The following is a 26,305-nucleotide window of genomic DNA, read 5'->3' as shown; positions in this document are numbered from 1 at the left end:
ATGAAAATACCTTTTTTTCAACACTGAAATCTGTACAAAAGTTTAAAAAGAAATCTATCAATTTATCTGCAAATAATAAATTCAAAGCAATCAAATCAAACCGTTTTTAATCAAACACTCACTCACAAAATGCCCGTTAAATGAAATGTCCAGATAATCTTTCCGTTAGTGAGATTATGTGTGGATGAGTTTTAAGGGAGGGAAACAGTTTGTACGTCCTTTTTAAATCAGAATAATGAAACCATGTAGTTATCTCCTCCTCCAGCCGCTCTCACTCCTCTCTCTGTTCCTCCGGTTCCACAGTGAGTCTGATTTATCTCCTCACCTTCGTTTCCTGTCGAGGTTAGAAATGGCTTCTCGTTCTCGTCTTTCTGCTGCAGGTTAAACAAATGTATTAATTAGTGAACGTCAGAGGAAGCTATATTTCCTCACAGGCCAGCTGTTTCCTCCCTGCTTCCAGTCTTTATTCCATATACACAGACATAAAACGTTATGATATTATTACTGTATATCAGCAGGAGCTCTCAAGCTACCCAGCAGCATATAAAGTAATATATATAATATATATATATATATATATAAATAAAGTAAAATGAGCTCCACCTTTACCAGCTGCAACATTAAATCAATGAACACATCAATGATTATAATCCTATAATATAATATATATTAGTCTGAAATAGGTCATACTGCATAATGTGTACTTTAAGTTAATAATCTTGAAGATTTTCATTTAAATAAATGTCCGTTAAGTCACTAACACGATGTTGATTGAGCTTCAGGCCAGCTGATGAAAGCTCTCACATTTGCAGGATTATGAACCGGCGACATTCCTGAGACACATCCAGCCAGTTCTCATTCCCAGGGCATCAAATACCGACACTTTGTCACGGCCATCAGCATGTGATACCACCGCACACGGCGCCCTTTAGCGCCGGTATGAGCTCCAGATGTTACATTAACTACAATGTAAACCCACCTGCGGCAACAGTAAACGCTCAGTAGCTGTGTTGACGTTTAAGTTTAATGCAAAAAGAGACACACCGTGCGTTAAGTTCACTTTCACGTTACAATCAGCTGTTCATTTGTGTCTCGTGTTCACAACGTTCAGATTCATTTTCACTTTACAAACGTAGTCATTTTAAGTCCAACCATGTCTTTTTTTTGCTAACCCTAACAAAGTGATCTTCATGCCTAGAGCTAAAGTGACGCCAAGGCGGCAGTATGTTGGGATCAGTGGGCTACCTCCAAGCAACAACATCTGTCAGTGTGCCAGTGTGCTGACTTGACTATAACTTGCCCCCAAACTGCATGTGATTATCATAAAGTGGGCATGTCTGTAAAGGGGAGACTCGTGGGTACCTATAGAACCCATTTACATTCACTGATCTGGAGGTCAGAGGTCAAGGGACACTTTTTGAAAATGACCATGACAGAGTTTCCTCGCCAAAATTAAGCTTAAGTTTGGAGCGTTATTTAACCTCCTTCCCGACAAGCTAGTAGGACATGGTTGGTACCGATGGATTCATTAGGTTTTCTTGTTTCATATGATACCAGTATCTTCACTCTAGCTTTAAAACTGAGCTGCTACAACCTAAAAATCGCAAGTTGTGTTAATGCGTTAAAGAAATTAGTCGCGTTAAAATAAATTTGCCTCCTTTCTGTACCGATGGATTCTTTAGGTTTTCTAGTTTCATATGATACCAGTATCTTCACTCTAGCTTTAAAACGGAGCCCGCTACGACCTAAAAATCACAAGTTGCGTTAACAAAATTAGTGACGTTAAAACGAATTTGCGTTAACGCGTTATTATCGCACTAGCTTTGACAGCCCTAACGTAGTACTTCCGTACTTTTACCTAAGTATAATTACCTCCGCCAAGGCCGAAGGCCTAGGAAGGAGGTTATGTTTTCACCGGCGTTGGTTTGTTGGTTTGACGCATGACCCAGCCTCTTTCTTTCAGAGAGAGAGACAGAGAGAGAGCGGGTGGGGGGGGAGAACTGTAGATTTGGCGTTTTTTCACATTAAACTCTATGAAATTACAGTCGAGTTCGAATTACGCTGCTCCGCTATGTACAGTTGATCTCAACATAAACAAAAATACACACGTGGATGATGGTGCAAGCTGAACGTAGAGGGAGGGCAATCGTAGTCGGGCAGCTTGGCGGAGGTCTGCGCTCTCTGAGTGCCATTCTAGTTTTAAATGCATCACTTTTACTTGTAGCAGAGTATTTCTGCACTGTGGTATTACTACCTTTACTGAAGTAAAAGATCTGAGTAAAGAAAGGAGGTTTAACTCAATCGTCTCACAAGGAATTAACAGGGGAGACTTCAGAGATTAGATCTAAAGAATACTGGAGCACACGGATTTAAAGCAACAAACTCTGATGAAGACGCACTTGGTGTCGAAACATTAGTCTTCTAATTAAGTTTGTTGCCTCAAATCTGTGTGCTCCAGTATACTTTGGATCTGGTCTCTCTTATTTAAAAGATCTGAGTACTTCTTCCACATCATCCCACCTCGCTCTCACAAACAAAGCAAATAAGCACATTTCCCGAAATGTTGAACCGTTCCTCCGATTTCAGTCGTCAAACATTTTCCACATATTTCAGGGTTTGCATACTGCAGCGCTGTAGCACATGAAAACAAGTCTAATCCTAACAACAATACTAACTGCTGCTGTAACTAACGAGTAATGAAACGATGCCTGGGCGTTAAATCCAACTTAATTTGCTGCAGCTGTAAAACTCCTTTCACCTCGTCTCAGGACGGCAAATAATAATAATAATAATTCATCAAAAACACACAGAGGATTATCAGCAGGCTGATTGATTTGCTTATTACATAAAGAAATATCTTCATACATTCAGTCTTTGTTGTAAAATGTTTGATATATAAGGTGTATATTCGTATAAAGAGGTTTAGCAGCTATAAATCACCGTGTGGTCCGGTGCCAGAAAGAATTTATTTCAAGGTCATACTGCTTCATTTTGACGGCGCTACCATTCATACCGTTAAAGCTTTTGGCTCTGCATGAAGACCTCTGCTGTGATGCCTCACTGTGCCACTTTTTAAGGCTGTTGAGTCTTACATTTCTTCAAAAAAATTCACACTGCATTTTGTTTTTTTAAAATGTGTGCTCTCTCTAAAATAAAGTGACTTTATTGCTTATGACTGTGAAGCCAGAGGAAAGTTGTCCAGTCATGCAGTCTGGTGTAAATTTGATTGGAATAAAAGGAGGATGTTATGGAAATATGTGAGATATTTTTTGCCAGTGCTCGTTAAATCCAGTCATGCACAAGTCTGATAGTAGAAAATGGATTTTCTGGAGAGAAATAAAGCAGTTTAAAATCCAAAAATACTGATAGTGAACTGCCGTCTATCATACGGACTCAAATTGAAAACTATTCTTTAAATCTTCAAAGTAATTGAAGAGAACTCCTCGTTCTGCGTCCGCTATGTGGTCAGTTCATTACAGAACTTTTGACTTTGACATCATTCTCCACAGACAGATTTTAAGGCTCTCTAGGATATTGCGTTTGGGATTCAGGGAATATCACCAGCTAGGTAATGTTGATTGGGGATGACAGTCCCCTTACACTGTCAACATGCTATTTTTACCCAGCTCATTGCACATTACTGCCCTCAGGCTACCCAATCCCATTTCATCTCCTCCAAAATGTCTCATTATTAAAACATGTATTTCAGGTTATCAGCCTCCATCTCAGGCCGTGTAGATATAGATGCATTTAATTCATGTTAAAGAGTTTATCTGCAAGGTGGAGAACTTTGAAAATGTTGTGTTTTAATCAGTAAAGCAGAGAAAATAGACTTATTAATGTTGTAAGTCTTAACTTTTGAGACTCTTTACCTGCTTGTAGCTTCTGTTTTCATGATCAGAATGACCTGTTGGCTTTAGTATGTAGGGATTACTGTACAAATAATTATTTGATGTCATTTTTTTGTCATCAAATATTGTAAAAACAGTGGGACTAATAAGCTGTAGTAAGGATGTTAATAATTAACCGACATTAGGAATTTTAACCGATTAACGCTATCGGTTAAACGGTTAAAAGAAATATTAATAATTCATTAAAAAAGCTGAGCAAAACTCAGAGGAGCAGCTCGTCACTTAAAGGAGAAAAGCTGGTCCACCTTAACAGTCCACCTTAAGAGAGTCTGAGCCGGCGTTGCAAGATACAGGAAGTTGGCTCGGGTCTCTCGAGCTCGCTTAAAGCTGAGGAGTTGTAAGATTTATTCACCGACAAATAAACTGTTCACACGACAACCCCACACTCAGACTTCATTCTCTGCTCTCATTCCCACAATTTTCTTTTTTCATATATAATTTTAGCTTCAAAACGTAATAAAATTAGTGTCCTCTCATCCATACAACTTCATGTAGTTATGGAAGCAAGTGATTTTATGTTTTTTTTGGCAGTTTAGTGTGTATGGAAAATGATCTGAGAACCAACTCTCCGTTGCTTCGTCACTATTAATGCAACTTGAGATTTTTAGCTTGTCGCAAAGGAGATTAAATAACGCTCCAAACTGCTGAATCTTGGCGAGGAAAAACTTTCATGTCCATTTTCAAAGGGGTCCCTTGACCTCTGACCTCCAGATCAGTGAATGTAAATGGGTTCTATTGGTACCCACGAGTCTCCCCTTTACAGACATGCCCACTTTATGATAATCACATGCAGTTTGGGGCAAGTCATAGTCAAGTCAGCACACTGACACACTGACAGCTGTTGTTGCCTGTTGGGCTGCAGTTTGCCATGTTATGATTGGAGCATATTGTTTTATGCTAAATGCAGTACCTGTGAGGGTTTCTGGACAATATCTGTTATTGTTTTGTGTTGTTAATTGATTAACAATAATAAATATATACATATATTTGCATAAAGCTAAATAAAGTTGATAAGAGGATTAAATACTTGACAAATCTCCCTTTAAGGTTCATTTTGAACAGATAAAAAAATGTTAATTTGCAATTAATCACGATTAACTATGGACAATCATGCAATTAATCGTGTTAAAATGTTTTAATTGATTGACAGCCCTACTAAAAAGTGGTCATGTAAGCCATCGTTATAATAAAACTATTGGTCGGTCGTTCTTCCAGCTGTGGGAAACAGCCATTAATGAGCCCTGAGATGTGGATTCAGAGGTCTGGAACCAGGTTACCTTCCGTGTAGACGGAGTAAAGTTTTACTATGTGGCTAACCTGAGTCTGTCTCCTAAAATAGACACAAACAAGCACTTGCAACTCATTATTTTTGGATGTTGACAGCTTTCCTCTTGCAGAGAAAACTACGTCATTGACTGCTCAGCAAAACTTTACTTTACTCTCCACCCAGTTCTGAAAAACTGTCACTGGAAAAGGTTTCTAATGGCCCGAGTCGACCCGCCTCGGGATCAGGGTCACATCTGTCCATATATCTCGGTGAAAAATGTTTTGTTATGGGACGAGCGATTAGCTGTCTGACACGTCGGTACGTGCTCTCACTGCTGATGACAGAAAAGCTTCTTCTGAAGATGAAACAATCCTCCAAACTCTGCTCCGATTCTGCACCAGAACTATCTTAATTTCATTTAAATGAACTGAACTTCAAGCTCTCAGGCGGTGAGATCCAGCAGCCTCACCTGCAGACAGCTGCCGATAAAAAATAAATATCATCTTTAAAATATTTCTGACATCCCTCCTTTCATCTTTTAAATTGCCTCATTTGCAGTATTTCATCTCCACAGTGTCCTCTTTGACGATTTCATTTCCTTCATCTTAAGAAATAATAAATGCGAAATGACAAATGTGAAATTTGTTACAGATTATTTCATTTCTGTCCCAAGAAATGTGTGCTGCTAGAGCGAGCCTGCATGGAAAAAATGTAATTTTACTCACCATTTGTCAGAGCCTTCATGCCGACCCCCTACGACTGGGGTTGCATTATCCAGCGATGTGCAGAAATGGTGTTTTTCTAATAGAAAATAAGTGCTGGTTCAATCTGTCTCGGCTCCAGTCTGAGTCTTTCTTTTGATTTAAACGAGGCGATAGAGATTGAAATTTAAAAAAAAGATATATGCCTGTAATTGTGTCACAGCTTGCGGTAAAATTGACAATAATTGCCCGTTAATGTGAAGAACTCCCGAGACCTGCCTTATCTTTCCTTCACTCTTAGAAAATAAAGGTGTTGACTAGAACCATATAGGGTATACAGCTTGTCCCCGTAGGTGCTGATGTGGTGCAGTTCAACCAGCAACAATCATGGTTCACAAAGGCCGGCGTTTCCACCAAGACGTTCCCGGTAATTTTAGTCCCTGGAACTTATTTTCAAGGACCTAAAAGGTTCCTTCAGCCAACTGCGTTTCCACCGCGGTCTAAAGACCTGTGAAGATTAAACAAATTAGACCGCCGATGTGTGAAAAAGCAACATAACATGAGCGGTAAACTCACTCTGCAGCCTGCAGGTCAGTGTGTCCACCATTTCATGTTGAAAATGTCCATAAATGTTGTCTCACTATGACAACATTTACTGCTGTATAGCGTCTGTCTCCACAGTAAATCATCAGTTGAGTGTTTGATGGTTATTTATTTGTAACGTAGTTGAAAAAACTCAACTTTATGCAAATGAGCCCGTCCAGCGCGACGCGTCCGGCTCACCAATCTTGGACCAAGTTTTCAAACTAGGCGATCTAGTTCTAAAATGAAAGCAGACTCAGCAGTGACATCGCCTGTTTCTAGCTTAAAGCGTTTTCAGGAGTAGATGTTGGTGGATTGTTTAGACGGAATAACAGGAAGTTTACGAGCAGGCCGTCATGTTGTTTCCTGTTTGAAAACCAGGTACCAATCAGATGCATTCAATGATTGGGTACGTCACCGCTTCAACGGCCAGTTGAGTGGCGCAACTCGTCCCCTAGTGTCCTCACACAACATTATAGAGATGACCACTGACTATTTGTGTAGCCACAAATTCACAGACTGACCGTACACAGTCTAGACGTATACTCGGTTTGGACCGAGTCGTGTTAAAATGAGTCAGGAAGCCGACAGCAGAGCCGATCTTTAATGAAATGCTCTCCCCTAAGTCGATACTAGAGTACTTCCTTGTTTTATGAATGAAGCGGTACACGAGTTGAAGCAGCGGCGCTGTGTGTGTTTGACCAATCAGAGACTGTCATCCATGCAAACTCCACCTTAAAAGTTCCTCTACTTTCAGAAAGTATTACCCCTCGACCACGGCCTTTTTAGAGGGTAAAATGTCCCCGTAAAACGCCAAGAGTTCCTCAAAAGGTTCCTAGTTCTTTTGGGTCAAAACGGGGCTAATCACAGTTTTTTGGGGTGTGTCGGCTGGGAGGATCTTTTACCGGTCATGCTTTCAACAATCCTTGAAGAACTCTTTCCTTCAAAAAGGGTTCTTTGGGTGAAAAGGGTTCTTAATGGAACCCTTAAGCCCCTTTCTCACTGGAAAAAAAACACTAACATCTGGCTTTTGTCTGTAGTGGGAAAGGTTACTATCGGCATTCATTCGCGGGACAAATGACTCTGCAGTAGTCACGGGTATTTATCAATTCAAGCTCAGATAACATGACACCCGGGTGGACGCGCTAATTTTCGCCGATGCAATGTAATGTGTCGCATGTTGAAGTAAATATATAATAAATAAAATCAACATGGATATGGACAATTATTATAATTTTTAATGTACAAAACATGCAATTAATATGCTCTCCTCAAAGCCACCAGACTCCATTGACAGAAACAGTCATTTTACCTCTCTGATCTTCTTAAAACACCCTTCATTCAAACTCGACTGAAACAAAATAAAACTTATCATAACCATCTTTGTTAGTCTTTCCACTGTTCCAACAATCACCAACACAGTTTGAGAGTTTGAAAGAGAGACTGATTAAGTAGCAGACATAAAAAAAAGTAACCAGCGTAACATTTTCACTGTTTACTAACCTGCTTCTGGTGCCGGCCGGCGCATCCATGATGTCGAACGTTACACACCAGGAAAAAAAAAACTAGAAAAGCCAGTGCAACGGCACGGCGTACTCGCAATGGGAAACTAGTCTATCGTCTATTTTTAGAGGGTTTTCCCGCTGCATATAGGCGCTAATTTTAATGGGAAAAGGGTATTAGTCTTACTTCAAAAGCAAAATCCACGTTGTCCTCGTGTCGTGCTCCTTATCTTTTGTGAGCAGCGTGACACGAGGACAACGTGGGTCAAAATGTTTTGTGTAAAACGTTATAAAATGCCGGCTGAATGCGGGTCATTGGTGGGTCCGAATGTAAAGAACGATAACCATGCTTAGTCAGAGGGTGGCAGACTGTCCTGACAGCAAACGTGTGAAAACTCACAGCTTGTAAGACTACCTCTAATGATATCTCTCCCTATTAGTCTCAAAAGCAGAAAAAGGTCACAGTGCCACTACGAATCGAGCACAAATTCACATCTTGTACATTTTCAGGGATCCAAGGCCAAGAAACCCCCCAAGAATGATTCACTTAAAGAATATAAAAACATCTTTTCTAACAACAACCCTCTGTTCTTTCTCTTCTCTTGCTCTCTGTGCAGACAACGTTTATAGGAAATGTCTTACAAACGGGACGTGGGCGCTGAAGGGGAACTACTCCATGTGTAAGGCCATACTTCACGAGGAGGTAAGATGTCACGGCGTTCGTGTGGTGTTCGTGTGTTGTTTGTGTGAGTGTATCCTGATTAATGAGGCTTTTCACGGAGACCCTCAAAGCGTGAGACATAATCAAAAACCAACAACAAAAGGCCGAGGTTAGCGGTGGAAGATGAGTGTGGCGGGTTTGCTCCCAAGTTTATTTATAGTAAATATGGATTCAGGGTTTGGTGGCTCTGAGCCTGCAGCCTCAAACTGACACTACGGTCACAAGAAAACACTATGAATGTACTCTGAAATGCCTGAGAGCATCACTGGAAGGCTACAAGAGCACAATGAATGTTTTGCAATAAACAGGCGCTGCAGCTTTAATGCCTTCTTGGCGGGTTTTATATGTATTTATTACACTGCTTTGCTGAATTTTGATGGTCTGTTATTTCTTTATAGCAGACTGATGCTATGAGCGCAGTTCTGCTGTCGGACTCTGACGGACGGTTTTTGTGTCAAATTATTGATTTCTTAAGTAAGTAGCCGTGTAATAAAATAGATAATAAACCCCTTCAGGGCGATGCAGCCAATGACCAATGACCGGCTCGCTGTACACTATCCCTTACATAGCATCTAACTTAAAGTCCCCATCGATGAAAAACACATTTTCCCGGTGTTAATCCTGTATCCCTGTGTTAATTGTTTATTTACCTCTTGTTTTATGCCAAATATATGTCCTGTATACGGTTTCAAGTGTTTGATGACTCATCCTGAACTCGGGGGTGTTTACAAAATCATCATTCATCCAATGAAATGAGATTTTTGGGCGACTAGCGAGCTGATCGTTTGTGGATCGAATCAATATACGTTCTTTGATCGAAGTAGCTAAGAGAGCAATATGGAAACAGACAGGAAGAGATGTGTTTTTGGATATTAGTGGGCAAAAATGCTCTTTTTCAATTCTAAAACAACGTGGTTGATTATTCGTAGATTTTAGGGACAAAATATTCTTATTGCAAGTTCCCATTTAAATAAACAGAGCGCTGCTTTCACTTTCATATTGTGACACATTTCAACCGTCAAAACACTATAAATGTTATCCTTTTACTTTTTTATAGTCATCTAATAGTATTATTTATTTTGCATAAAAACACACAGATTAAAAAAATCTTGGCATTAGTAGTTTTAATTATATATTATAAGCGGCTTAGAGGTAGTGTTAGGAAGTTAAACACGTCATAATCCCCTCTCTATTATATATTTTATATTGCTGTGAAAACATCTCCTTCAAACAACTGGATTTATTCAAGTTTATCGCCAAAAAAGATTACATTTGAACGTATCATGATATATTTTATCATCGCCTAATACTCATTTTTACCGAGTAGAGCTTGAACGCACCATAATGTGCTCTGTGCTGTCGGCAGACGAGCCGCTCACTGTGATTAATCTGAGCAGCATCATGGGAATAAATTAGAGTACAATAAGAGTCTGTTAGTTGAGTTAGTTGTTCCAGATGTTTTAAAGGTTGTTCCTCCGTGACTTATTTTGGACTTACAGTTGTGACAAATTACAATTTGATGTCTTCTTCACTCACGCTGAAGAAGTATGCTGACGTAAAACCATCATGTGGCGGCTGCACATGTGTGTGTGATCGGTAAAACTCCAATATTCGGTGCATCTCCAGCTGTTAGTTTAGGAAGCGCTTGATTTATGCAGCATAGTTTTCTATGAGCGGAGCATTTTAAATGTCAATATTGTGGTCGATCATGTTCATTTAATTGTGGGAAGCCCAAATCGTGATTATTATTCAATGAATTGTGCAGCCCTACTGAGGTCTTAATTCATTCAAGGGAAACTTTTTTCAACCGCCTCTTTGTCAGTGCATGCTACAGTCACAAGAAAACACTATGAATGTACTATGAAATGCCTAAGAGCATCACTAGAAGGCTTCAACAGCACAATGAGTGTTTTGCAATAAACAGGCTCTGCAGCTTTTAATGCCATCTTGGCGGGTTTTATGTGTAGGTGGGAGCCTGAAATCTGCCAATCAACCCGCAAGCTATTCCTCTTTTGAACGCTCAAAAACAAAAGAGGTTTGATTTAGTGAATTCCTCAAAAGAAACCACAACAGAGATTTCTCTAAACAGCATTGTCCTCCGGCCACGAGAGCAAGAAAACACAGTCACAGTGCTGCTGTTAAGGTCCTGCTGTGCTCCACTTCTTTATCCATTCATGTGTTGCTTGTTTTGTTGTTGTTGTTTTTTTTTAGCATGCTCTTAGCCACCACCTGGATGGTGCATTGTGATGTGCAGATGTGATGGTGATGGTGATGGTGATGAGCGCTCAGTTTAATTAGGATTGAACGCAGGACAAAGCTTTCAGACAGAACACGCTGACCTAAATCAGACTGTGACGAGTAGACATTTGAAGTATTGTATGTGAAATATAAAATTACATGAGGGGAAAGGTACACGGTACGTTTGTTTTGCCGGAGCTGGCCATCTGCTGGAAGTGAATATTAAACAGTTGAGTTTCCATCAACATTGTTAACCTGCCCTGGTTCCATAAGCTCTGTTATGGTTTCTATCTATATCCTTGACCTGCATTTAAAGGAGGAGGCCGGCGTTATTCTCTAGTTTTCTTTTCGTCAACAAATCCCATGAAAAACAACCATAACCAACAATGTGTGAGTCTTTTCCCTATCTGTGACTCTCGCCACATTCGTTGGAAAATAAATAAATGACTCGATAAATAAATAAATGTCATTAAATGTAGCAAAAATAAATAAATGTAGCCATTAATTAATTGATCAAATGTAACATAAATTGATATTTTTATTTTTATTTGTTTATTTATTTATTTAATTCCCTTATTTATTTACTCTTCTGTTGAAGTTTTCCTTTTATTTATTTATTTATTGAGGTCTGTATATATCTATTTTTTAATATAAATAAGTTGAAAAAATTAATAAAAATAATACATAAATAAATAAAAGGGAAAATTAAACAGAAGAGTAAATAAATAAGGGAACCAATACAAAGATTAATAAATAAAGAAGCAAATTAAAACTGAAATATCAATTTCCTTTATTTATTAATCTTTGTATTAATTCCCTTTAATTAATTTTCCCTTTTTATTTATTTATGTATTATTTTTATTAATGTTTTAATTTATTTATTTAAAAAATACATACATACATGAATACATAAAAGGAAAACGTATACAGAAGAGTAAATAAATAAAGGAATTGAAAAAATAGAGAAGCAAATTAAAACAGAAATATTAATTTATGTCACATTTCATCATTAATTAATGGTTACATTTATTTTTAATATTATTTTTGCCACATTTAATGACATATTTATTTATTTCATCCGGTGTAAAACCTATGCCAAAATCAATGTGTGGATCAATGATCCGCTGTGGCGACCCCTAACGGGAGCAGCCGAAAGGCATTTATTTATTGAGTCATTTATTTATTTATTTTTTAATATTTTAATCGATTGACATCCAATTATTATTAATTAGGGGTCAGACCCCCCCCCCATTTCCCTCCGTAAATTGAACACTGATGTCATAGTTTTATCAGGCTTCGGATACACAGACGTGTTTGTGGGATCAATTCATCGTTGATTTGTTCTTTTCATGGGTTTTATATATATATATGTTTTATAATTATTCTTTAAAGGATTTTGTCTGACGTGTGATGGCGTGTTTTAACCCGCCAATTAGGTCACCAGAAACAGTCCAGTTGGACGTTATAGATCTGTGAGCATGTTGTGAATGAGACCCTTCATTTGGTGTTTCCTGAGAGACTCTGAGTCTGATGTCCGATCGATCCGTTGCAGAAGATGGATATAGACCGTCTGACCTTTTGAAAATGTGTGTTTGATTTTTTTTTTTCATCCTCTTTGTGGCCATGAAATAAATCACCAGGTGATTGACATCAGGGGAAAAAAAGGAGGGGGAGTTGAAGTGGCTTCTCTTTTAAAGTTCAGCCGGTATTGAACCGGATATTCTTTGGTCCCGCTGGGAAGAGAAACTGTGTGGATCAAAGGCTTATTGGAAAGTTTGTTTGAGGAAAAAAAAAAATCCTCTTTTCCTTCTGGGACTTGAATATCTCAAATATATACGATAAGAGTCTTAGTTGTTTCTTATAGAAGGAGAGTGAGTCAGGTTTGGGTTTGACTCCCAGAGACCCGAGGCTACTGGTGGGTGGGTCTTATATTATCCTCTTGTCGTCCACCTCCTCCTCTCTGAGCTCTGCTATCCATTTTAAAACCTCCTGTTTACTTGATTTATGTCCTGATGTTGTTCGCCACTCCTGCAGTCTGCAGTCGATTAACCCCTTACCATGCCAACCTCTTTTTAGAGGGGTAGTGGTGGAGGACAGGGGGTCTTTAGGGGGAGATAGCAGGTCAACAGTAGATGTCACATAGAAGTGGTGTACATCATCTGAAAGCTGGAACCTGGAGATTAATTTGAGATGCAGCTCGTAGATGCAGCAGGCTTAGTCTTAAAGCTAGAATGAAGATACTGGTATCATATGAAACTAGTAAACCTAATGAATCCATCGGTACCAACCATGTCCTACTAGCTTGTCGGGAAGGAGGTTAAATAACGCTCCAAACTTACACTTAATTTTGGCGAGGAAAAACTGGCATTTACCTCTGACCTCCAGATATGTGAATGTAAATGGGTTCTTTGGGTACCCACGAGTCTCCCCTTTACAGACATTTATGATAATCACATGCAGTTTAATTGTGATTAATCATGCACAATCATTCGATTAATCACGATTAAATATTTTAATCAGTTGACAGCCCTAATTAAAATAGATTGTGGGGGGTTTAAAACATGATGATAGAAGTATATGATGGTCATCCTCATGCTCTATTAGGTCTCATAAGCTGTTGCAGACATTTTTGTGTTGATGCCATTTGTTGCACAGATTTGGTGCTAAATTTAACCATTTTTTACCACTGGAGAATTGATAAAAAATGATCAATAATCCCTCCAAAATACCACATTAAGACACCAAGACCTTGAGGAACACCAGAGAAAAAGACATGCTGTGATTTGGGATCAAAAACTTTTGAGATTTTGGAGATTTCTGCAAGAATTGCATTTTTCAATGATTGGATGGCTCAGAAACCCCCTTATTGTCAATCTAGCTAGGAAAGCCATCCATCCTCTGAATGCTCTAGGTCTCTAGTCTGATCCATCCATCCTCTGAATGCTCTAGGTCTCTAGTCTGATCCATCCATCCTCTGAATGCTCTAGGTCTCTAGTCTGATCCATCCATCCTCTGAATGCTCTAGATCTCTAGTCTGATCCATCCATCCTCTGAATGCTCTAGGTCTCTAGTTTGATCCATCCATCCTCTGAATGCTCTAGGTCTCTAGTCTGATCCATCCATCCTCTGAATGCTCTAGGTCTCTAGTCTGATCCATCCATCCTCTGAATGCTCTAGGTCTCTAGTTTGATCCATCCATCCTCTGAATGCTCTAGGTCTCTAGTCTGATCCATCCATCCTCTGAATGCTCTAGGTCTCTAGTTTGATCCATCCATCCTCTGAATGCTCTAGGTCTCTAGTTTGATCCATCCATCCTCTGAATGCTCTAGGTCTCTAGTCTGATCCATCCATCCTCTGAATGCTCTAGGTCTCTAGTCTGATCCATCCATCCTCTGAATGCTCTAGGTCTCTAGTTTGTGGCTGTAACGTTTCATGAGGCTGTGATTACCCTAGAGGTCACCACAGGTCATTTTATACAGTGAGGTCACGTCTCACTAGAATGAAATGTCTCCTATGGGGACTAACATCATCACACATGAATACAGTTGGGCTCATTGGATCCACAAGAGTCTCAGCTTTACAGTGATACCCAATGTATGTAATTCAAGACTGTTTAGGGACCCCAGTATGCAAAAATATTCAAATTGGATGCACCATTTTGGAATAGGAGACAATAACACATTTATACTGCATTCAAAAATCTGTATGTGATTATCATAAAGTGGGCATGTTTGTAAAGGGGAGACTCGTGGGTACCCATAGAACCCATTTTCATTCACATATCTTGAAGTCAGAGGTCAAGGGACCCCTTGTTGGTACCAATGGATTCCTTACGTTTTCTAGTTTCATATGATGTCAGTATCTTCACTTTAGCTTAAAACTGAGCCTGCTACGACCTCTGAAAGACAGAATAGCGGCCGAGCCCCCAGCGGACCGTCAGAGTGCTAAAGGAGGACTGGATCACATTTTTCTCCAGGTCTATATTACTGCACTCATATGTACATAGAAAGAGTGATCGTTCAGTGTGGAGTCACTAATCATTGTAATCATCCCTCCTGTCACACTACCCTTGAAAGGATCCTTTTATAGCGTGACTCCGCTGTCAGAGATGGAGGAAACCTACATCCTTTATTTGGTGAAGAAATGCATTATTCTGCAGCAGAGGGAAATGTCCTAGTAGGTTCATTTTTTACTGGGACAATACACACACACAACTCCCAGGACAAAAATACACACATGATTTGTCTAAATCTTTCTCTGAAATTTGCCTTGCATCGCACTGTTGCACATACATAACAAAACACAACACTTAGCCAGACAACAAAACAAAAACTTCCAAGCATAAACACAGTATATTACATCCAGTGGTGGAGGAAGTACTCAGGTCCTTTGCTTAAAGGTGCTATCTGTTTTTTTCCACACTAACTGACGACCCAGAGATACCACGTGATACCAATGACGTTATGCTATTGGCTCACAAGTAGTTTCTAAAATTAGCACCGGCCACCTGCCAAATGTGAGTAAATTGTTGGCAGTGGCAGATAAAATTGGCATACCATCTGCCACTTTGGCAGACAGGGAAAACACTAGTGGAACAGAGAACCGGTTCTTACTTGTCCAATTCCTTGGAATGTCAAGCCTCTGTGACTATCGATTCCTCTGAATGAATGCTTCCCCACAGTTAGGCATACGCATGCTGTATCATTTTTCAGTTTGTTTGGAACCGGAGCCACGATGAAGAGAAAAAAAAGCATTCAACAGCGTAGCGCTACTAAACCTGATGTGATGCAACCTGTTTTTTTCCCTGATAAAGCGACAAATCTGTGTTTAAATCAACAGGAGGAGAGTTAGTAACGTTAGTTGTTAGCAGCCGGTGGGCAGCACATTCCTGATTGGCTAAATAACAGAGCTACTAACGTTAACGGAGGTGCCATTGATTTATTATTATGAGGTGTTCAAACGCTGCTCAGGAAAAATTACTTATGGGGCGAAGGTAAATTACTACATCGTCATGATGCGTTCAAATGTAATCTCGTCCAGGAGGCATCCTGATCAGATGTCCGAACCACCGTTCGACGCGAAGGAGCAGCGGCTCTCCTCCGGATGTCTGTCTCTAAGGCTGAGCCCAGCCACCCTACGAAGGAAGCTCATTTCGGCCGCTTGTATCTGTGATCTCATTCTTTCGGTCACCACCCAAAGCTCATGACCATGGGTGAGGGTTGGAACATAGATGGACCGGTAAATTGAGAGCTTTACCTTCCGGCTCAGCACCCTCTTCACCACAGTGGTCGGTACAGCGCCCGCATAACGGCAGACGCTGCACCAAACCGCCTGTCCATCTGCCGCTCCATTTTTCCCTCACTGAACAAGACCTCGAGATACTTAAACTCCCTCGCTTGGGGCAAAGACTCACTCCCAAGTGTCATAAAATGCAAAAGTAAAGTACTGAAATTTATTGCACATTCTGAGAGACACGTTGGAGGATTATTCTGCATTAAGCACAACCGCGACCTTTCCCCCAACACCAACCGGTTAGCTGCCTAAAAGTCAAACTTTAACCACAGAACACAGAAGAAAACACTCATATGACTCATTTTGCAATCATCATATCTAAAAGTCAAACCTTAACCACAGAACAAAGCACTGACTTAATTTGCAATGATCAAAGCGTCATATGAGAGATTTTTGGTCGTGTGAGTCTTTTTGGAGTTCAGAGACAAAGAACCTATTATCTTGTTTAGGTATGACGACTTGTTTTCATTAAACTGGTCCTACAAATATCTGTCCCTGTTATATTAACAATCACACAGACATGGACGTACATTCATGCATCTGAAGGAAAAGACTTTGTGCCGTTTGTCTTCTACAGTGCAGACTTTAAAAGAGTTAAAGATTTGAGCTGCTGCAGCAAAGTAAAGTGAATGGGATGACGTGTTTCAGGGTGGGAGAGGCAGGGATTAAACATGTCCACATTTAATCTCGCCGTAGACACCAGCAGTTACATAAATCCACTTACAGCACAGATTACTGCTGGTAGTGTGGGGGGAATCCGATCACAACGGATATCTGAGTCACAGACAGTGGTTTTAGAGGAAGATGCGTCTGTGTTTTATGTAAATCTTCAGCAGTAGAAAGCCTCATGGTTAGTGTATATGTGAGTGTGTGTGCACGTTCACCAGCCTCCAGTATTCATGATTCAAAAGCCCTCTGAAATATGAATGATAGGTAGAGTGACAGGTAGGTGTCTTATTAGTTTAATGGATGGATTATTGAACAGGCCTATCAGGACCCCGGGACCAGAACCTCTGTATGACTGTTAATATGTCCTGTAGGGAAATCAACAAAGAGATACAAAACAACCACAAAGATACAAAAAACAACCAAAAAAGAGACAGAAGATGAGCGTAAAGATACGCAAAACGACAATGAAGAGATAAAAAATGACTACAAAGGGACACAAAACGATCATAAAGATGAGAAGCGACCACAAATAGACCAAAAGCGACTTCAAAGAGATCAAAAAACAATCACAAAGAGACAAAAAACGATCACAAAGAGACATTAAAAAACAACAGAGAGAAAAAAATAACAACAAATAGACATAAAATCAACCACAAAAGACGCAAAATGACCACAAAAAGACAAAAAATAAACCAAAAAGAGACAAAAAACGATCACAGAGACAAAAAATAACAACAAAGGGACGCGAGACGATCAGAAAAAGACATAAAATTACTACAAAGAGATAAATCATCCACAGAAAGGCGCAGAATGAGCTCAAAGAGAGACCTCAAAGAGATGCTGACCGACAGGGCTGCTCCCCTGAGTGTCCATAAGTCAATACATCTGTCATGACCCCTCAGTCCACTTTAAATTCTTCTTCGTTGTTGTTTTCTAGAGACTTGATCTATGAAGAACGTTGTGCTCTAGTAAACAATTTAATCATAAACACATTGGTTGTTTGAATTATGTTGACATGGCGAAACCGTCACACCCAGGGCCGTAATCTCACGGAGGCCATGAGGGCTGTGAAGGCCATGAGGGCCGTGAGGGCCATGAGGGCCGTGGCTGCGTTGCCCCTCCAAAAAATGCTCTGCCCTGCAGCCACACTGGCCTTGATTCACCGCCTCCCCTCACCGCCAAGGCTCATTTTGCTGTTTTCTCCTCTGCTTCTTTCCTGTCAATGGTTTTTTAGACGTTGACTTTTGTTGTGATTCTGAATTCAGGCAACATGAAGTGAAACGCTGCACACATCATGATAAGTGTTGGGTTTGATTCGAGCCTGGTGTGAACCGCTGAGCTATTTATCATGATTATTTGATACAAATCTTACCCCTGGATTCAACCGGGCGCAGCTTAAAGCTAGAATGAAAATACCGGCATCATATGAAACCAGAAAATCTGATGAATCCATTGGTACCAACCATGTCATACTAGCTTGTCGAGAAGGAGGTTAAATAACGCTCCACATTTATGCAAAATTTTGGCGAGGAAAAACTGTCATGGTCATTTTCAAAGGGTTCCCTTGACCTCTGACCTCCAGATCAGTGAATGTAAATGGGTTCTATGGGTACCCACGAGTCTCCCCTTTACAGACATGCCCACTTTATGATAATCACATGCAGTTTAGGGCAAGTCATAGTCAAGTCAGCACACTGACACACTGACAGCTGTTGTTGCCTGTTGGGCTGCAGTTTGCCGTGTTATGATTGGAGCATATTGTTTTATTCTAAATGCAGTACCTGTGAGGGTTTCTGGATCAATATCTCTCATTGTTTTGTGTTGTTAATTGATTTACAATAATAAATATATACATACATTTACATAAAGCAGCATATTTGTCCACTCCCATGTTGATACGAGTATTAAATACTTGACAAATCTCCCTTTAAAGTACATTTTGAACACATAAAAAATGTGAAATTAATTTGAGATTAGATATTTTAATCGATTGACAGCCCTACTATTTATATAATTACACTGAATACATAATGTAGCTATCAATAATGCAATGGTAATTTAAAACCAGAGCTTCAAATGTGAGTCTTAACACATTTTTTATTCTAAAAGTTTCTAAACTCGCCTCTGTTCAAAAGCACAGCAGGAGTCTGCTCTAAAAAATAAAAGGTAAAATAAACCAAAGAGTCTTTTTTCTCATCCTGAGAATATTGTTTCTGTAAATCAGAAAAACCCCAAAAGACTCATCCTCCTGTGTTTCTTTCTCTCCCTGCAGAAAAAAGGCAAGATGCACTACCAAATCGCCGTGATCATAAACTTCCTTGGTCACTGCATCTCCATGGTGGCGCTGCTCGTCGCCTTCTTCCTCTTCTTGTGTTTGAGGTAAGTGTTTGGTGCCGCCGATAATCCTCCAGACATCCTTGATGTGACAGAAACGTCTGAAGATCCCTCGTTTTTCAAAGCGCCTCTTATTCGAAAACCGTTTGGTCATGGGATGAAACCTTCCCTATCTCAATCCCGCAGATGTAAAGGGGTTTAGATGCCTGCAAAAAAAACTAGGGCACATTTCCCCACAAACGGGAATAATAGACCCGTCGCTGGAAGAAAGCAGCCTCGCCGAGGCCTGCTGGGACAGCCGCTGGAGGTTGAATGGTTCTCTCTGACAAACCAAAGTAAACCGAGCGTTAACGACAGAAAGGTCTTAGCACCCTCAACAGCCGGGACTGTTATCGATCCCAGAGACACCCCCAGGGGGGGGGGTGAGAAAAGCATGACAGGCCACAGAGAAGACATAATAAATACATCTACAGGGCAGCGTTTATGCACAACCCGTGTTTGTGTGGCGCGGTACAGGGAGGGAGGGAGGACGAGCTAAAAATGACATCGGGGTAGTGGAGGAGTTTGGCATTTATTACTCACCTTCTTCACTTTTTAATGAAATTGAGAAGCATTTAAGGGAAGGTTGCCGCTGCCAGTGTGATGGAGAGAAAGGTTGACACTCGGGTTCAGTGTTGTGGAACTGGAGAGAGAGAGAGAGGAGAGAGGAGAGAAGGGATTACAGCAGAGACGAGAGGGGGATTTTTAGAGGGCTAAAAAAAACACTGAAATGGTTGTTGGAGCACTTTTAGCTTCTGTAAGGTGACGCTGAAACAGAATATAAATCACACTGAGAGTTCCAGTTTCAAAGGATTAGAAACACAAGACTCTTCTGGATAATTTAAGTTTATGTTTTGGCCGTTATGTTTGGAAAAAATGAATTAATATGGAAATTAACTGCATGTGTATCTGCTTTTAAACTGCTTGTATCCAAAGTGCAACAGAACAGATGGAGGTTTTCACATGCAAGGAATTTTCTTTGGTGTTTTGGTGCATAACGATAAAAATACTAAGAGAAAATAAAAGATAAAAGCATGGACTGCAGCAGTCAAGAAACATAAATCAAATAGAAAAAATTTACAATAAGAATGAGGGCTGTCAATTGATTAAAGTATTTAATCGCGATTAAACGCATTTTTTTATCTGTTCAGAATGTACCTTAAAGGGAGATTTGTCAAGTATTTAATACTCGTATCAACATGGAAGTGGGCAAATATGCTGCTTTATGCAAATGTATGTATGCATTTATTATTGGAAATCAATTAACAACACAAATCAATTACAGATATTGATCCAGAAACCCTCACAGGTACTGCATTTAGCATAAAACAATATGCTCAGATCATAACATGGCAAACTGCAGCCCAACAGGCAACAACAGCTGTCAGTGTGTCAGTGTGCTGACTTGACTATGACTTGCCCCAAACTGCATGTGATTATCATAAAGTGGGCATGTCTGTAAAGGGGAGACTCGTGGGTACCCATAGAACCCATTTACATTCACTGATCCGGAGGTCAGAGGTCAAGGGACCCCTTTGAAAATGGACATGACAGTTTTTCCTCAATAAAATGTAGCACAAGTTTGGATTCTTTTTTTAAAGTTATTTAACCTTTGCGACAAACCAGTATGACCTTATGTTTTCTAGTTCCATATGATACCAGTATCTTCACTCTAGTTTTAAAACTGAGGACATTTTCCCACTGGTTTATAAACGTGTGACAACACAGGTGTTACTGATTACACGGGACATTGTGCAAGAAAAGAAGACACTCAACATCTGCAGAGCGCTGACTTTGATCTTTAACGTCAGATGGCTGTTTGTCTGACCTCTCTCCGGTCCAGCTTTATGCTGCGGTGTTTTGTGTTCGTCATGGAACACAATCCGTACAAATGTAGGCCCGTGTTACTGCCTGTACAAATGTAAAACTGCTCAAACTAAGACAGACATTTAATATTGTCATACAGACATTAAAACAGGTAACCTGAAAAAAAGTCATGTTCCTCTGGTGTCCTCCGGTGCTCCTAACGGCATCTGCAAGATTTCACAGACCGGAGGAAGAAAGCAGTAAGAGCTGATCTGAGGTCTGCTGTCCATCTACTGTCTATGAGAGCCGGCTGTCAATCACTCGCGAACTCCGACCAAACGGTCAAACTAGGCAGCGCTGATCAAATATGAATCAATATTCTGTTACGTTAATGCCTATTTCTCTCCTCAGAGGTTTTCAGAATCATCTTGTAGCACGGTTTAGCTGTGAAATGAGAAAGTTTGTGAAGGAACGCCAAGTTCTGGTCACATGACCGGAGCACAGCCAATAGGAACGCTCTCTCTAGATGTTCTAAATCCTGAAAACAGAGCCATGAGGAGGAGTTGAAGTCTAGTTGTCTCTCAGAACACTTGAATTACAATATGCTGAAAGGTTATTATGGGATTTTTGCCCAATGATACCAAAAACATATTGCCTACTGCAGCTTTAACAAGTATGTAGGATCAAGTGTCTAGTCTAGAAAACGGCAGACGTGTTTATTTGATTATAAAGTGTATATTTACAGGGACTGTTGCAGCTCATAAACATCAGGGGATAAAAACGAGAAGATGTTTACCAGAAAAAAGAAATGCCACCAAAGAAGCTGAGGAATCCCGATCCCCTTCCCGAGCTTTTCTCTTTCTCCCATTACGACGAGAACGTGACGTCAAATTTACTCAAGACGGATCCTTTTCCTAGCCATAATAAAACCTCTGAAAGGTTGCAAAAGCCACAGACATGTTCATGTTGCAGATATGTGGTTGTATATAAGCTGCTATTAGAAAACCTCTAAACAATGATTATACGGGGCAAAGTTTGAAGTATGTGACGGCTTACTGATGATACGATCGCTTCGCTTCAGAGAAACGAGCACTGTCAGCAACTAACCAGATATCTCCTAACACAGCTCCTTTAGTTCTGATGAGTCAACCAGAAGAGTTTGTGTCCATCAGTCAGCTCACACTTAATATGCATGAAACTAAATGACTCTTTACTCTGCTGGAAGCTGGAGGCTGGAGTTACCTCCTCTCTCTAGCAGCTCCATCTGCAGTCAGAGTGGAACTTCAAAAAGGAAATTGGCTGTTCAGGGATCTGATTCAGAGAGCAGGAGGGCAAGCTGTTCACCTTCACCCTCACCTTCCTCGCCGCGTGTTGTTAGACCAGGAAGAGGAAGACATTAATAAATTAGAGCTCTTTTAGAAATGTAAACAAGGTTTATGCCGGCGGATATTCAAGCGCACACCTCTGACCCGTGATATCGCTGCAGCAGCAGCAGCAGCTACCGCCACACTCAGGCTAACGAAGCCTGGTTATATGGCAGGAGGGGGGGCAGAATGAGTCATCACAACGTTTTACAGGCGGACAAACAGCGACATACATCCAGCAGATTATTTATGAAAGATAAAACTTTATTCACCCCTGAGGGGAGAATCCACACATTACAGCAAAAAAACATTAAAAAAACAAAATAAATAAAAATAAAATAATAAATAATACTATAGTTATATATAATATATACATTATAATACTATAGACTATACAGTAGGTGAATTATTCTTCCAGCCATGATGTGTGATGTAATTTATAGGTAAATAGCTATAAGTATGAATGATAATGAATAATTGTGCTTATACATTAATATTAATATTAGGTTGTCCATCCATTAAAATATTTAATTTCTTTTTTTAATTTAATAAATTTAAATACATTTAATTTATTTTAATTTAATTTAATCACGATTAATCTCAAATTAATCGCACATTTTTTATCTGTTCAAAATGTACCTTCAAGGGAGATTTGTCAAGTATTTAATACTCTTATCAACATGGGAGTGGACAAATATGCTGCTTTATACAAATGTATGTATATATTTATTATTGTAAATTAATCAACAACACAAAACAATAACAGATATTGATCCAGAAACCCTCACAGGTACTGCATTTAGCATAAAACAATATGCTCCAATCATAACATGGCAAACTGCAGCCCAACAGGCAACAACAGCTGTCAGTGTGTCAGTGTGCTGACTTGACTATGACTTGCCCCAAACTGCATGTGATTATCATAAAGTGGGCATGTCTGTAAAGGGGAGACTCGTGGGTACCCATAGAACCCATTTACATTCACATATCTGGAGGTCAGAGGTCACGGGACCCCTTTGAAAATGGCAATGACAGTTTTTCCCCGCCAAAATTTAGCGTAAGTTTGGAGTGTTATTTAACCTCCTTCACGACAAGCTAGTATGACATGTTTTTTTGTGTCTTTTAATTGTGTTTATTGTTGTTATGTCTTACTTTGTTGTGCTGTAGCCTACAGACAACGTTAATACAGTTAAAAGTCCAGTTATGAACGACGTGGATCAAAGATTTGTGGCTGTTTTAGCTGTAAAGAATCCATTCATCCTCACGATTATCTATATTCACCTCCAGTGCCTGTTAGCAGGAGGAGACACTCACATTTATCTCCTTCTTGAAAGGCCACTGTGGCCGCAGGGCGTGTAATCTTTTTTAGGGGCAGAAGGCCAAACTGAAGAGCTCAGCGGCCACGGCCCTCATGGCCTCCGGGAGATTCCTGCCCTGTGTAGTATATCGCTTCTTTATAATGTCACATCTCTTTCATGTCTTTAATCTCTTATTTGATGTTTCATTCATTTAATTTAAATTGTTCTTTATCTGCTTTCTTATCTTTTAACCTTTTATCCACACCTCGGAGATCAATAAAGTCTTATCTTATCTCATCGTATAATAAATGTTACATACATACGTAATAATATGTTAAAGTATAACGTGTAAAGAGAAATAGTCGCACACTCGAAGCCACGATGCAAAGAATGATTTAATGATTTACCAACGTTTGGACATGACAGTCTTCTTCATGGTACTGAGGGACAACCAACAGCTCCACAGTTATTAGAGGAGCACATACCTGATTCATTAAGGCATTTAAAACAGTTTGATAAAAGAACTGAGGCTGTGCAGTCATTAAAAAGTGTAACTATCAGGGAGGCTGTGTGTCGAGGATGCAGCTTTATACAGACACACAACACCAGCAGAGACCAACAGGTTCTGTTTCAGAGAAAAGAAACTGAACACCTCCGGCTCCAACTGGGTTCCTAAAGATGAGACCTCAAGGGATAAACATGATATCTCAAGTAAATAAACATATTAGAAAAATATTTCAGAGAAAAAAATGTAAAAATATATTGAAAAAAACAAACAATTTTTATATATAAAAAAACAAACAAAAAAATATTTTACATAAAGAAAACAATTCTAATATAGTGTAGCTGTGATTAATCAAAAAGCCCCTAAAAGGCTATCTCTTTACTGTGATGCGTAAAACAAATCTATACATAAAACCAGATGATTGTTTATTAAATGAAAAGCATGACAAGCAACAACTGTTATGGATAAATTAAAGTAGAACCTGACGTTGACGGTCAACAAAAAATGTCCAAGTCTATCTCACCCTCTTTGTCTGAACAGGTAAAATAATTACCGAAAGCGATGTTAACCAGAAGAACGTGTGCAGCCTAAACAAATAACAACTTTATGTTCTGGCTGATCAGAACCCTTAAAGGTCTCATATTATGCTCATTTCCAGGTTCATACTTGTATTTTTTGTTTTTAATAGAACATGTTTACATGCTGTAATGTTAAAAAAAAACTTTATTTTCCTCGTACTGTCTGTCTGAATATGCCTGTATTTATCCTCTGTCTGAAACGCTCCGTTTTAGAGCATTTTGACGGAATTGCAACGGAATTGCGTTGCTAGGCAACAGCTTGGGTCCATGTGTACTTCCTGTCAGTTGATGACATTCACATACACTACAACCAGCAATAAACTGGGACACATTTAGAATGTTTACGTTTAAAATTGTATCAAGGGTCTAAATATTGTATATTCGTGACATCACGAATGGGCAGAAATCCTGACGGCTTGTTTCAAATGCAGAGTTTCTGAATACGGGCTGTGTGTATTTTCCTGTGGATTGATCGTTTCGATATTTTCCCAGTATTTATATAAGTCTTAAGCCTGCTTTATAATAAAAAAAACAAAACATGAAAATCTCACTTTTTTATAATATGGGACCTTTAAAAAAATTCCTGAATCTGGATCATGATCCGGATCGCCACCAAAATCGAATGGATTGTTCATTGTGCTACACCCCACCCCTCCAAAACGTTTCATTCAAATCCATCCCAGACTTTTGGAGTAATCCTGCAAACGGACAAACCAACAAACCAACGCCAGTGAAAACATAACCTCCTTCCTAGGCCTTCGGCCTTGGCAGAAACGACAGGCTAAATACACATATATAGAAGTAGAAAAGGTTAAGGACCGAGAAAGAGGGAAGATGCCTAGGTATCAACTGTACTTATAGAAGATAGACTCTAATACAAGGTCGATAATAACACAAATTCATACCAACCATGTCATACTAGCTTGTTGTGAAGGAGGTTAAATAACGCTCCAAACTTGCGCTACATTTTGGCGAGGAAAAACTGTCATGGCCATTTTCAAAGAATCAAAATACATTTGTAGGGAGTGTGTTCCATGATGAACACAAAACACCGCAGCAAAAGCTTGACCGGAGAGGTCAGACACACATTCATCCGACGTTAAAGATCAAAGTCAGCTCTGCAGATATAGAGCGTCTTCTTTTCTTGCACAATGTCCGGTGTAATCAGTAACACCTGTGTGGTCACAGTGGGAAAATATCCTTCAGTTTTAAAGCTGGAGTGAAGATCCTGGTATCATATGGAACTAGAAAAACATACTAGCTTTTCGCAAAGGTTAAATAACTATACAAATTTGGCCATGGCCATTTTCAAAGGGGTCCCTTGACCTCTGACCTTCAGATTCATAGTCAAGTCAGCACACTGACACACTGACAGCTGTTGTTGCCTGTCTGGCTGCAGTTTGCCATGTTATGATTGGAGCATATTGTTTTATGCTAAATGCAGTACCTGTGAGGGTTTATGGATCAATATCTGTCATTGTTTTGTGTTGTTAATTGA

General features: G+C 39.7%; 1 protein-coding gene across 1 annotated transcript in view; it reads left to right on the top strand.

Annotated features, from left to right (window-relative positions):
- LOC141757969 (corticotropin-releasing factor receptor 1-like) overlaps positions 1–26,305 on the top strand; it is a 74,906-nt gene that overhangs the window by 31,462 nt on the left and 17,139 nt on the right. Inside the window, exons 5-6 of the mRNA XM_074618955.1 lie at positions 8,581–8,666; positions 19,156–19,262. Coding sequence (XP_074475056.1) covers positions 8,581–8,666; positions 19,156–19,262 — 193 coding nt within the window. The remainder of the gene's footprint in view (positions 1–8,580; positions 8,667–19,155; positions 19,263–26,305) is intronic.

This window comes from Sebastes fasciatus, chromosome 20 (genome assembly GCF_043250625.1).
Source record: "Sebastes fasciatus isolate fSebFas1 chromosome 20, fSebFas1.pri, whole genome shotgun sequence".
Classification (NCBI taxonomy): Eukaryota; Metazoa; Chordata; class Actinopteri; order Perciformes; family Sebastidae; genus Sebastes; species Sebastes fasciatus.
Note: the sequence above shows the minus strand (reverse complement) of the source record. Positions and strands in the feature narration are given on the sequence as shown.